The sequence below is a fragment of the Vigna unguiculata genome, chromosome 8 (assembly GCF_037176805.1).
Source record: "Vigna unguiculata cultivar grain cowpea cultivar isolate G323 ecotype 2 chromosome 8, ASM3717680v1, whole genome shotgun sequence".
Lineage (NCBI taxonomy): Eukaryota > Viridiplantae > Streptophyta > Magnoliopsida > Fabales > Fabaceae > Vigna > Vigna unguiculata.
The window spans coordinates 37,564,223-37,577,505 of NC_140799.1; the positions used below are offsets into that span (position 1 = coordinate 37,564,223).

The 13,283-nt window shown below is 31.7% G+C and overlaps 1 protein-coding gene across 1 annotated transcript; it reads left to right on the top strand.

Annotated features, from left to right (window-relative positions):
- Window positions 1-9,917: 9,917 nt before the first annotated feature.
- Window positions 9,918-11,780, top strand: LOC114193297 (HXXXD-type acyl-transferase family protein). Its single transcript, XM_028083029.2, has one exon. The coding sequence runs from the start codon at window positions 10,256-10,258 to the stop codon at window positions 11,576-11,578; it is 1,323 nt and encodes a 440-aa protein (XP_027938830.1). The 5' UTR covers window positions 9,918-10,255; the 3' UTR covers window positions 11,579-11,780.
- The last annotated feature ends 1,503 nt before the right edge of the window (window positions 11,781-13,283 follow it).

The window sequence follows — 13,283 nt, forward strand, 5'->3', positions numbered from 1 at the left end:
AATGTTTTTTTTCAAGGGTGAAAGTTAGAGAATGTCATAAAAGTGGTTGCAAAAGTCTTCGGTCTTCACAAACACAATCATCTAATCCAATATGCAAAAGTGACAAAAGTAGATTAACATAAACAAATAGTTAATTGTAATTACAATACCGTTTCGTTCATGTAAGAAGTAGTTTATGAATTAATTAATTTATTTATTATTTTTAATATACAATCAGATATGGTGTTAAATGGTATGTCACGTCAACTCGCCAGCCCATCAAGAAAGGATAGATCGGGTTGGAGTTTTTAATCCGTCAGTCCAGTTTGATTCGATTTGTTTAGTCCGTCAAACTGGTGGGTCAGTCTGTCTGTCCCTAACCCGTTGGTCTGTTTTATTTTTCTAATTTTATTTTTGAAAACTAAAAATAATTAATAAATTAATTTTTTATATTATATTTTTTTATAAATGTAAATATGCAATACTATTATTATTTAAACCAATGACACTTGCAGATTGTGTTCCAATTGTTAGTTATAATAGAGTAATTTAACATGTAAGTATAATAATTATTTTAATTTATCCGACGAAATATATTAGTTGATCAACTAAAAGCTTAGAAAATATTTATATAATTAAATACGTTCTAAATATTTATTTATAAGTGTGTGTATATATATAAACAAATTTTATAAAAGAATTTAAAAAAATGTAAAATTAAAATAAAATAAAACAAAGTGGTGGACCAACCTGCCTTTGGCAGGACGATTACAATTCCTAACCCATTTTTCATTGGTGGGTCAGCTCGATCCAACCCATTTTTGACAGACCAATGACAGGGCAAGCCAAAATGGGACGAGGTAATCCGTTTTGCCACACCTACAAGAAGATTGAAAATTGCACCCTTAACCAACTATTTTTTAACTTAATAATATTTTAACCATAAAAGATAAAATTATTGAAAGAAACCATAAATATTTTTTATAGTGTCTCTGCAAAGCTTGTACATATACTACCTTACATTCTTACAAAGTATAAGATCCGTGGATTATAAAATGGAAAAAATTTCATCATGGTAGTTAGTCTTGATAAGGCAATATATTTCTATGCTACCAAAACCAAATGATTACAGCTTTGCATTGACATCATTTTGATAACCCTAACTATGTTATATCATTGTTTCTTATAAAACATGACAAAATTGATTTTTTTTTCCTAATTGTGACAATGTGGGACGGGTTATACTAGTTAGTCTGTAGATCTACAAGAAAAAGTGCGAGACAGATTGAGTATTGTAACTCGTAGGACTATTTAGACCCTCTTCGCATTACTTATAGCTTGTGCAAGTACACGATGAGTTGACCCGCATAGTCTGCATTGACTTAAATCCCTAATATTCGATGGTACGAACACACCATTTTGTCTCTGTTTCTTACAATCAACTTATTCATTAGTGTTTCCATTCCACCCAAAACCAATTTGTTTATTCACATTTCTTTACTTGTTTCAATCCAATTCACACTACAAGAAAAAGTGATATTATCGACGACCAAAATTCATCAATAATACATTAATTTTGTTTGTAAATCAAAATTATTGAAAAACTACCCACAATAAAAAAAAGTTGTTGATAAAATTTTCATTAGTAATTTTTACTAGCAGAATAGGATTTTGTTCAGTAATTACTTATGAAAAAATTCGTCGGTAAAATTCATCAGTAATTATTGACGAAAAAATTCCTCAATAAAATCCCATGTATCTTCTTTCATTTTCTTCCAACTTATGCCTTTGTCGATATCATTAATCACAACTTCATTAATCATTCCCTCAAATTCAATTCATCTTCATAACCAAACACTCCATCCCTGATCCATTTTCATCATTCAATCACACTTAACTCTCCATTAGAAATAACTCATTCACATGCCAATTTGTTTTTGGGTTTTCAAATGGATGAGAAATATGTTTGGGAAAACAACGATTTTGGCAATGCTGACAATTTCTGTTGGCACATTCCAACAATTTGTTGCATTGGGGGAGTACCAGCGACAATGGATCTGATTGGCTATTATTGGCATTGACATCGACCATGATATCAACAACAATGAGTTGCATATGTGGCAAAAGGTGTTGTTTAGTCACGATTGGTTAATGGTTGGAGTTGTGGTGGCTTGTTGAGGTGTAGTGGTGAGCCATGGTGGGGATTGGGGGAAGAGGAATGATGTTTTCTATTTTATTGTGTTGAAACTTTAAGAATTTTGGGGAAGATTTAGGTGGGAAAATGTCCCTCTTTATCCACGAAAAAATGTGTCGGTAATAAAAATTTAAAATTACCAAAAAGGTTTATTAATATGATTGGACCCACAGTGGTAGAACCTGGTGGAATCGGGAAGTTGGGCTAAAAGTTTATAAATTTTAAGGAATGTAACTATTGACAAATTTTATCGACGAAAATATTATTTGATATTTGAAATTTGTTGATACAAATCTTAAGATTTCACCTAATTTTTAATTAACATATGCTCTATCTACACAAAGATATATTCATTTAGGTGTCATCTTATTTAAATTTTAAATAATTGTTTTTAAAATTAATAATTTTTAAAAATAACTTATACTTAAATGAGTATTTAGTTTGTTGAAATTAAAAGTAAGTTTTTTAAAATTAGTAAACTAGAAGAAAAACACTTATTTAAAAAACGTATAAGTTGAAAACTACCTCGTGATGATAAAATAATTAAAATAAAAAAAAATAAAAAGTACTTATATTATCAAAATAATAGATGCCAAGAAATATAAGCACAAACCAACTTATCATATTACAACTATTTTATGTTTGCATGTGAAATTCTTAGGAGGAGCTGCTAGTTTTTTGGAAAAAAAAAACACTTCTTACAATAAATATGCATAATACAAATAAAAGGAGATTAATAAAAAATTAACATTAAAATACTAAACAAATAACTCATCTTGGACTCCAAATTATACAAATCAATAAGAATTCATTAATAATAGATCAATATTTTGATTCAAAAAATCATCAAATGTTATAATCATTATCTTAAATATATATACACACACGTAACTTTAACATATACTCACTTTGTACATTTAATTGATTAACACGCTCTCATTAACTAAATTATAGATGAGTATACAGTATCAGAGCTATTCTACTATAACTCCCAAAAACTCATCCAGTTTTAAAATAATGAAATGGAAGCAGATTTATGATTGCATGTGAAATTGTCAGAAAGGGCTGGTAATTGGGCCCTCCTTGGAACTCGTCTTGAGCCCAAATTAGAAGTATCCACCTTCACTTCTTATCCTCAAAATCCTCAAATTAAACAAAACTAAAATATTAAACATTAGAAAAGATACATGTGAGCACCATAGCTTTGGGTTGGACCCTTTCTTCTTCTTCAGGAAGACAGAGTGATGAACAAGTAAAAACCTTTTGCTTCTGTCTCATTTTGTCTTTATGCCTTCACTTCCTGCTCTTGCACCATCCATTCTAGAACTCATTTTTATTTTTTCAAATATAATTCCTTTGTTCAAATTTCTTAATCTAAAATTTGAACTTTATTATTTAAAGAAAAATATATTTTAACCCATTTTTTTGACCAACTTTTAACCTATTGTTTCAATCACCATTAGATCATCTTTTTTTATTTTTTTTAGTAATGTGATGTGATGATCTAACAGTGATTGAAGTGGTAAATTAAAAGTGGATCAAAAAAAATGAGTTAAAGTATCCTTTCAAAATTTAATTATCATATGTCATTTCATAAGATAATTCATAAATGATAAAAATAAAAATAAAACAATTTTATATCAATGTTAAAAAACTTACAACATAAATTTCTTAAAAAAAAACAAAATAAAAGAAAAAGTTGATACTAAATTATCTGAAAGACTAACAATGGTTCATTTGACTTGATAAACACTTATTCGTTCTGTCATTAAACTATCTCATCATCTTTTCTCATATTTTTTTTTTTCATATTTTTAAGATAAGGCACTTCATTTTTTTAATAGAAGTTGTAGACATGGTATTTTAAGTATGGAATACTCTTCCTCCACCCCAATAATTTCTTCAGCACCACCAAATTTTTTAAAAATTTTCAAAATAACTTTTTGATTTTTACCCTGCTCACTAATCTGCATCTCTAAAATAAAAGGTATCAAATTTTGAAATTCAATAATTTTATTAACCGGATTTTGAAATATATTATTACTGGATTTTTAGATCCCGTACTTATATTTAAGGTGTGTCGGTTAAAAAAAAACAAAATATCATTTTAAGATATTTTAAAAGAATTTGGGATGCTGAAGAAAAGTTAAAAATGAAGGAAGAAACACCCTTTAAATTTTAGGGAAACCAACAAACAGTAAACTTAAGCCCATTAAGGTCCAATATGAGCGCAGTTATTCTATGGGCTCAGGTGCTTTCGCTTCATTTTTTAAGTGATTATTTTGCTTCCTTTATTTTATAACAATAATAACAAATAAGTAACTAAAGTTTTTTTTTTTTTCAATTGAAGAAAACCATTGAGATTGAGAAATCTAAGCTAGTAATTATAATTTTAATGTCATTATCATTTATATCTTAAAAATTAAATATAATTTTTCCATCATTTGAATTGATAAATTACAGCGAAGGAATAAATTACGAAAATAAAATATTTGTATTAAAATGTATCATTTATATGTCAATTAATATAATATAGTTCATTTAAATTTAAATAATATCTATAAAATATAATATAAAAAAGTATAAAATTACAAGATATTTGATGTAAATATATCATGTAACAATATAAAGATGATTGATTTTTAAAATTAGTTTTACTTTAAAATAACATAATTTCGTACGGTAAGGATTTAAATTTGTATGGGTCACGTGATTTTATGCAAGTTTACTTAGTTTAATAGTACTCACTTTTGTTTGGATATGTCAGTTTGATATCTGTTTTTTAAAATGTGTTAATTACATTCTAAATTTTGATAAAGTGTCTCAATTAGGTTTTTTTCAGACAAAATATATTAACGACGTGTCATGTGTTGGTTTTTATTTTTATTTTTTTTTAATTATTCTTTTTTATTATTTTTTTTTTAAATTTTGATTTTTTTTGAATATTTTTTATTGCCACGTGCTAGGTCCCTGGTGTGACACAGTGTCACGTGTCAAGGTACTGCCATGTATCAATGTCACTATCAAATGTTATTGTTTTGAGAGTTAAATATGTTTTTAGTCCCTTAACTTTTAGTAAAAATTGAAATTAGTCTCTCTTCGAAACTTTTGACCAATTTAGTCCTTATCTTTAAAAATTTGTGAATTTAATCCTTTTAACCAAATTTTGTTAAGTCTATTTGACGTTCTAAACATGTTTCTCATCTAACATTTAAACGGAAATGAGTTAAACGATGCGAACAACTCAAATACTATCATGAAATGCATTTGAAACATCAAATGAACTTATAAAAATTTGGTTAAAAGAACTAAATACATACATTTCTAAAGTTGGGAGACTAAATTAGTCCAAAGTTTCGAAGATGAACTATTTCCAATTTTCTATGAAAGGTAAGGGACCAAAAACATATTTAACTTTTGCTTTGATTTCAATTTAGTCTTCACATATGCCATTTTGATTCAATTTAGTCACAATTTTTTTCAAAATAAAGAAATATTGTTTCTTTTAAGACGAAATTTATTATTTATATAAATGTTATATTGATATTTATATTAAAAAATAACTCACAAAATTAAATATTGATATTTATATTAAAATTTAGTGGTAAAAGTCATAAATAACAAAACATGACTTAATAATGAAGAAAAATGTAATATATTATAACATCATTTTTAATGAAAAATTTGAGTATTATTGAAAATGCTAAAAAGGTAAGTCAGCCCGTCTTGGTCCATAGGCCATTTTTTCTGTTTTTTGTTTTTTAATTTTTTTTATTTAAAAATTAAAAATTATTGAAAACAATAAAATTTTGTATATTATATATATATATATATATATATATATACACAAAATTTAAAAAAAAATTATAAAATAATAATAAAAATTAAAAAAGACTGGCAAATCAGTCAACTAGCATCCTCTAATAGGAGGCAAAATAGATTATAGTATCTAACCCATTTATCAGTAGTAGACTAATCCAACTCTGTTTTTTGTTTACCAAGAACGAGGTAGGTCAAAATGGATCCGATTAACCTTTTTGTCACTCTTACATAAGTAGAAATTGTTAATTTTAATATTTCTACAATAGTTTACATGACTGTAATATATTTACAATCTAATAATCAACGCATTAAAAATTTTTTATTAGTATTTTATCATATATTATTACTTCAGCTAATATTAAACTAAAATAATCTAACACTTAGAACTTTAATTCTTTAAAGTAAATGATCCCATCTCACAAAAATCAGGTCTATATAACAGGAAAAGGAAAAAAACGTTAATAATTAATAAAAATTGAAAATAATGATTAAAAGTATGATATAATTTGATTAACTAAAACGAATATAATTTTTGTTTTAAATTATCGCAAATATGAAACCAAGTATTATTAATCAAGGTCTGTACTTATATTATTATTATTATTATTATTATTATTCTAAATAAATATTCGAATCCAAACGTTATTAATAAGTGAGATTTGTTGATTATAAATATTTTTTGTGATTATGTAATCTATATTCGATTCTAATTCTCTCATACACGCCTTGTTAATCTGTCGTTTATAGTGGCTAGCACTTGGACTCGCTCTTTTTTTTTTCCTGGATTTGCACAGATTCTACCCTTATATTATCCTCTTTTGCGTAGCTATTTAAGTAATATATCACTTTCCATAATCTTCAGAACAAAACCTTCAAATCAGCGTTATACAGTCCCAATGGGTATATATAGCTGGCTAGGTTCCCTCAAAATAGGAACAAAGTGATATATGTAAATATGATTTCTTTTTTTAATTAATTAATAATTCATATAAGTTGATAACATAAATCTTACTTTTGTGAAAAGATGTGATGGGCATGCAGCAAACAGGACCAAAAAAAGGTAGCCAAAGCAAGAAGGAATCAGAAAAAGAGTGCAAGAAATTTACCATTTTTTTTTCTCATGCACATCCATCACGAACCAATGCCAACAAGATTTTGATAAGCCCTATGGTTTATTTTTTGAATACCAAAAACACTTTTAGTTTAAAGGTTTCAGGGAGATGATCTTAATCTGAAATTGGATCCAAGTGGGGGGAGGGTAGGTCCTATATATATGCTTTATTCATAAATAAGAAATAATATTAATAAGAAAATTGTACTGTTCATAGACATTATTTTTACTTTCTGTATAGTATGATAGTGTACTATTGCGTTAATTAAGAACCATATGCGTCTCAATCTCTTCACTGCCAATAAATTTGTCTTGTGTGGAAGAAGGAGACGATGGTAGAAGAGAGAATCTGCGCGGGAATTAATTGGCCGGTCATACCAACGTTCTGGATTTGACTGAGGTATCACTCTGCTTCTTCTGTCCTTCTCAACCTCATGCATGCTAATGTCAAAAGTCCAACCTTCTTTCATTTTTTTATTATTATTATCGGAGGTTCTACGTGCATTAAAAAAATAATAATTTAATAATATATAGATGAGATAAAAACTTTATTTTATAGTCGATTTTGTGAGATAAGATTAATAATTATAAAATTTTATAATTATTATCTAAAATTTTAAATATATTTTTCTTCTTCATTATATATGATTTAAGGAGAGAAGTTTTTAATTGTAAACCGAAAAATAAAATTCACCTTAATTGTTCTGGTCTGGTATCTTTGAGAAACAAAACCAGGAATATATTTTTTTCTCTGCTCACCAAGTCTACAGGTGATTTCTCTTCTCACTTAAGACAAAATGTAAGGAAAACTTTCTCGACCTAAGTAAACTTAAAAACATTAAAGCCAAAATAATTCTTCCCTGGAAAGAGAGATGAGTGTTTTATTTATAAAAAAAAGAAAAGTCATACATGATCTCCACTCCCCCCAAAGTAGGGAATCTTCTGGTTATAAAAAATATTCAGTAACCCTATCCTAACTCTCTGTCGAGAAACTCGGCCCATATTCTACTCGGCCAAAATCCTGCTCAACCCAAAATCTTACTTGGCCCAAATCATGCTCAAATTCCTTGTTCAACCCAGATCCTGCTCGGTCCAAATCCTGCCTAGTCCAAATCCTGTTCGGTCAAAATCTTGCTCGACCCAAATCTTGCTTGAGTTCTTTACTCGTCACCTCGGCCCATGACAAATATTGAATGAAACTCGTCGTTTTATTATTGAGTCAGAATCGAAATGAGTATGTTGAGGTCGATCATTATCTGAACGGTGCACTAATAATCTGAGAACATTGACATAATATATAAGAATGAAAACTTTCTTAACCAGAGTTATTCCAATAAATCTAATCACATCGTTTAAGTCAAAATTAATTTAAATACATTTTTTTTATTTTATGATGTATATTGTACGAATAAAACCGTGATTTAGACTCCAACACAACACGGACAATTTCATATAAACAATACCATATTGGAATAGCAAATTTATTTATATACTTAATTATATAGTTAGTAAAAATGTTAATGAATTTTAAATTTAATTTAACTCTAGCGAATAAGTTTGTATTTTTTAGATACTTAAAGTATTTCACTTTTTTCATGTAAATGTTCAATCTTTACATGATTTTTTTTTCATAACGGTATTAACATAATTTCAAAATTTTACGTGAAGTAAAACTGTTTTACAACATAATTACTCTTAATTACTTTCATATTTAGGTAATTACAAAGTTATTTTACTAAATTTTGTGCTAGAAAGTTCTTCTAAATACATTTTTTTATGAAGATACTTGATTTCGCCCAAGTATATAAAATGGTTAGTGATTTTCTCGGGCCCTCTTGAAGAAAAAAAAAATGTTTGCACAGAATCTCTTCTCCAAGCTTCTGTGATATCTAACCATATTTGAATCGTTGGAATATCTCAAACGAAAGAAGGTAATAAAAAATACATATTCTCAGAAGAGATAAAGACAAAAACCATCGAAGACCCCACTCTCTAAGTTGTTCTCCATTATGTGGATCCATGCAACTATAATTTGTCCGACTTCGGGGTTAGCGATAGAAATATATGCAACAGTAGGTAAAAACATTATACTGGGTTGAAGTTCTATCACATTTTATAAACAAAGAGTAAAAATTGTATCTTTTTATTAAAAAGTGCACCAAAATAAAATTTTACGATTATGACTTGATCAATAACATGTATGCCACATATATGCATGCCTAACCAAACCTAATATTTTTAAACTTAACTTTTATCCATGGCTATCCTCTTCGAGAGAGTGCTTTTCACCTATTGCATTTTAATATTTTGGTTCATGAAATTTCTGGCAGGTATAGCTACCCTATTATGGGGACACAAACTGGACAGAATGACAGAAAGGCCGGTGAAGCCACGACTCACGTCAACCTCATCACAATTTCACACTTCACAAACACCACAAAAATACACAACTTTTTTTCTCTGTGTAAAGCAAATATTTTTTACTCTAATCTAGCACCCTACAATGTAATAAACAAAAGTCTGAAAAATAATTGTGCTTGTGGGTGATTGAGATGGAGGGAGTAATAGCTATCAATCCAACCCAAAAGACAAAAATTGCAAACGGGCACATCTGTTCTACAGTGTACTGCATTTGTTTTTTCATATTCATTTTCTTCCGTAAAGATGCCCAGAGAATCTTGGCACCCCAAAATCAACTTCCTAAATAAATGCTTCACAACACTACTCTTCCCCCCAAATCTCTGATTCCACAACCATACTACACTTGGGCCCCCACATAGAATTTAAGAATTTTAGTAAATTTTATTAATTACTACACATGTTTCAACCATTTTTAAAACCACAATTACTGTTATCACGTCAATTACTTCAGTAATAAAACTGCATGAGAATAAGCATCTCAGCTCAAGAACCCACGAGCAACTCACATGTTCTTGTGACTTATAAATATCATCCATTTGTTGCTTCATATGTATGTATGAAGCAAACACTCGCACGCTACCTGTTTGTTCTAAATCAGGCATCTCTTGAGTATATGCACCCCAACTACACCATTTTAAGCTTCTCTTCCCAAACCCCAAGTTGCAAAAGTTGCAAAAGTAGCAAAAGTTGCAAAATTCTCAGCCCAAGAAACTAACCAGAGAACAAAAATGGGAACTTCAGTGCGTGTAAAAGAAGCATCGGTGATTACACCTTCTGAGCCCACACCAAGGTGCGTGCTCGCTCTATCAGCGCTGGATTCGCAACTCTTCCTTCGTTTCACCATAGAGTATCTGTTAGTCTACAAGCCTTGCCCTGGGCTGGACCAACCTAACACCGCGGCCCGTCTAAAATCGGCATTAGCCAGAGCCCTCGTTCCCTACTATCCCTTCGCGGGCAGGGTCAGGCCCCGGCCCGAAGGCCCGGGCCTGGAGGTGGTGTGTGCGGCCCAAGGCGCGGTGTTCATAGAGGCCTTCGCTGCCCGTTACAGGGCCAACGACTTTGAAAAAGCGCCTAAAACAGTTACGCAATGGAGGCCGTTGTTGTCGCTCCACGTGGCAGACGTGCTCAAGGGCTCTCCGCCGCTGGTGGTTCAGCTCACCTGGCTCGTCGACGGCGCCGCCGCTGTAGCCGTCGGGATCAACCACTGCCTCTGCGACGGCATCGGCAGCGCGGAGTTTCTCAACCACTTCGCCGAGTTAGCCAACGAGAGACGCGAGACGAGTTACATGCGCATACAGAAACCGGTTTGGGAGCGTCACCTTCTGAAACCACCGCGCGGGGAGCAGACGCGGGTGGACTCGGCTCATCATCCCGAGTTTAGCCGAGTCCCGGACCTATGCGACTTCATGAACAAGGTATCGACCGGGCTAAAACCAACATCGATTACGTTCGACAAGACGCGGCTGAACGAGCTAAAGCGGGTGGCGCGGTGCACGAGCGAAGCCGGCGAGGCGGCGCGGTACACATCGTTCGAGGTACTGGCGGCGCACGTGTGGAGAAGCTGGGCGAGAGCGATAGGATTTCCGGGGAACCAGAAACTGAAGCTGGTGTTCAGTATAAACGTGCGGAACCGTCTGAAGCCTGGTTTGCCGGAGGGGTATTACGGGAACGCGTTTGTTTTGGGGTGTGCGGAGACGAGTGCGAGGGAGTTGGAGGAGAAAGGGGTGGGGTTCGGGTCGGGTTTGGTGAAGCGGGCGAAGGAGAGGGTGGGGAAGGAGCACGTGAGGGAGGTGATGGAGTGGGTGTGGGAGAGGAAAGGGTGCCCCGACCCGGTTGGGGTGTTGATAGTGTCGCAGTGGTCGAGGCTAGGGTTGGAGAATATTGACGTGGGTTTGGGAAAGGCTTGGCACGTGGGACCCGTGTGCTGCGATAGGTACTGTTTGTTCTTGCCGGTGAGAGATGATGAGTGTGTTAGTGTGAAGGTCATGGTCGCTGTCCCCACTTCCGCCGTTGACAATTACCACCTTTTCATGCGTTCCTCTCACCTCTGACTCATCACTTCTTCACTTCTACTATGCTTATTCTCTCATTCTTATTATGCTTCTTCACCTTTTACCTATAACCATTACGTATCTCACACCTCTATCATCTACTTCAATTTTTGACTTTCTTACGCTAATCTGTAACCAAAAGCACTCTGTGTTATGTATTATTATTCATGGCATATCTGCAATTTTACTTCTTTCTCGGACACTCCAACGCTACCTAATTTCATTTTTAAGCATTTAAATAACATGCTACAATCTTTTGAGATGTCACTGTGTTGACCCATGTTGAGTTGCTGTGTTAATAAAGTAATGATTCAGCACCAGAATTGGCTCTTTCCCTTCATTTAAGAATGATATGGATCTCGTAGTTTATTCCTCAAATGCCCAAATTTCTTCTTTGCATCGTTTTCAGCAAGCACGGGATTGAAAACTGTTGACAGTATTTGTAGGTTAGATGTTCCATTACAAGAATCTCTTTGACTTGGACATGGGTGACGAACCCAAAGGCCAACCTACTAAGAAACTTGTGCTGATTAATCGCCATCTTTTCAGGGAACCATAAAGAATAACTTGAACTCGCCATTACAAAACAATCTTGGTTTTTCGGCCATGAATGATGAAATGAAGTAGATATGAATGAGTATCCAATAAGATAGAGTGGGGTTGGCTAGGATATTATTAGTATTAATGCTTTATGGCATTTTCATCCAACGTGGGCTATACATTGGGTTCAGCCTCTTCAAATGTTCAAATGCTTTCTCCACCTCTATATTTTCTTCTCGCACCTTCAAATTACAATCTAATAATGAAAATTATTTTTAACAATTCTTACACTTTTAGAAAATAGTTTTCAGAGTGTATCAAAACCTTCCTATTTTATACGTTTTAAAACTATTCCGAGTGTTTTCTTTTGCATGAAATTTTAAAATTGAGTTTAATTAAAGGGTAAAATATATTTTTGGTCCCTTAACTTTTAGTGAAAATTGATATTAGTCCCTCTTCGAAACTTTGGCTAAATTTAGTCCCCTAACTTTAGAAATATGTGAATTTAATCCTTTTAACCAAATTTTACTAAGTTTATTTGATGTTTCAAACACGTTTCAAACACGTTTCATGATAATATTTGAGTTGTTTATACTGTTTGACACATTTCTACTTCAATATTAGCTTATAAATGCATTTGAAACGTCAAATAAACTTAAAAACATTTGGTTAATAGAACTAAATCTACGTATTTCTAAATATGAAAAACTAAATTGATCCAAATTTCTAAGAGAAACTAATTTCAATTTTCACCAAAAGTTAAGGGACAAAAATATATGTAACTCTTTAGTTAAATAATCTTCTTCTATTAGATAAAAGATGACGAGCATTTAATAATCATCCAAATTTTGGATAATAAGTGTATGCTAAACTAAAAGAACTTTTTATAGTGGATGTAGGGCTTCAAATTCACATTTAATCATACCAATCTACTCCTAAATAGGTTTTTGGGTCTTTCTACTTAGATAATAGTCATCTTACTCATTTTCTTTTACCTAATGTGGGACTTCAAACTCAATAAATTCTAACAATCTCTCCAAGAGAATTTTAAGTCATTTTTTGTTATATACTAATATTCTTACTCATTTTTACTCGATATAGGAGTCCTTTCACTTATATATTTTCCATCTTACTACCCTAAATTCGTAACCCCCTCCCCTCAACC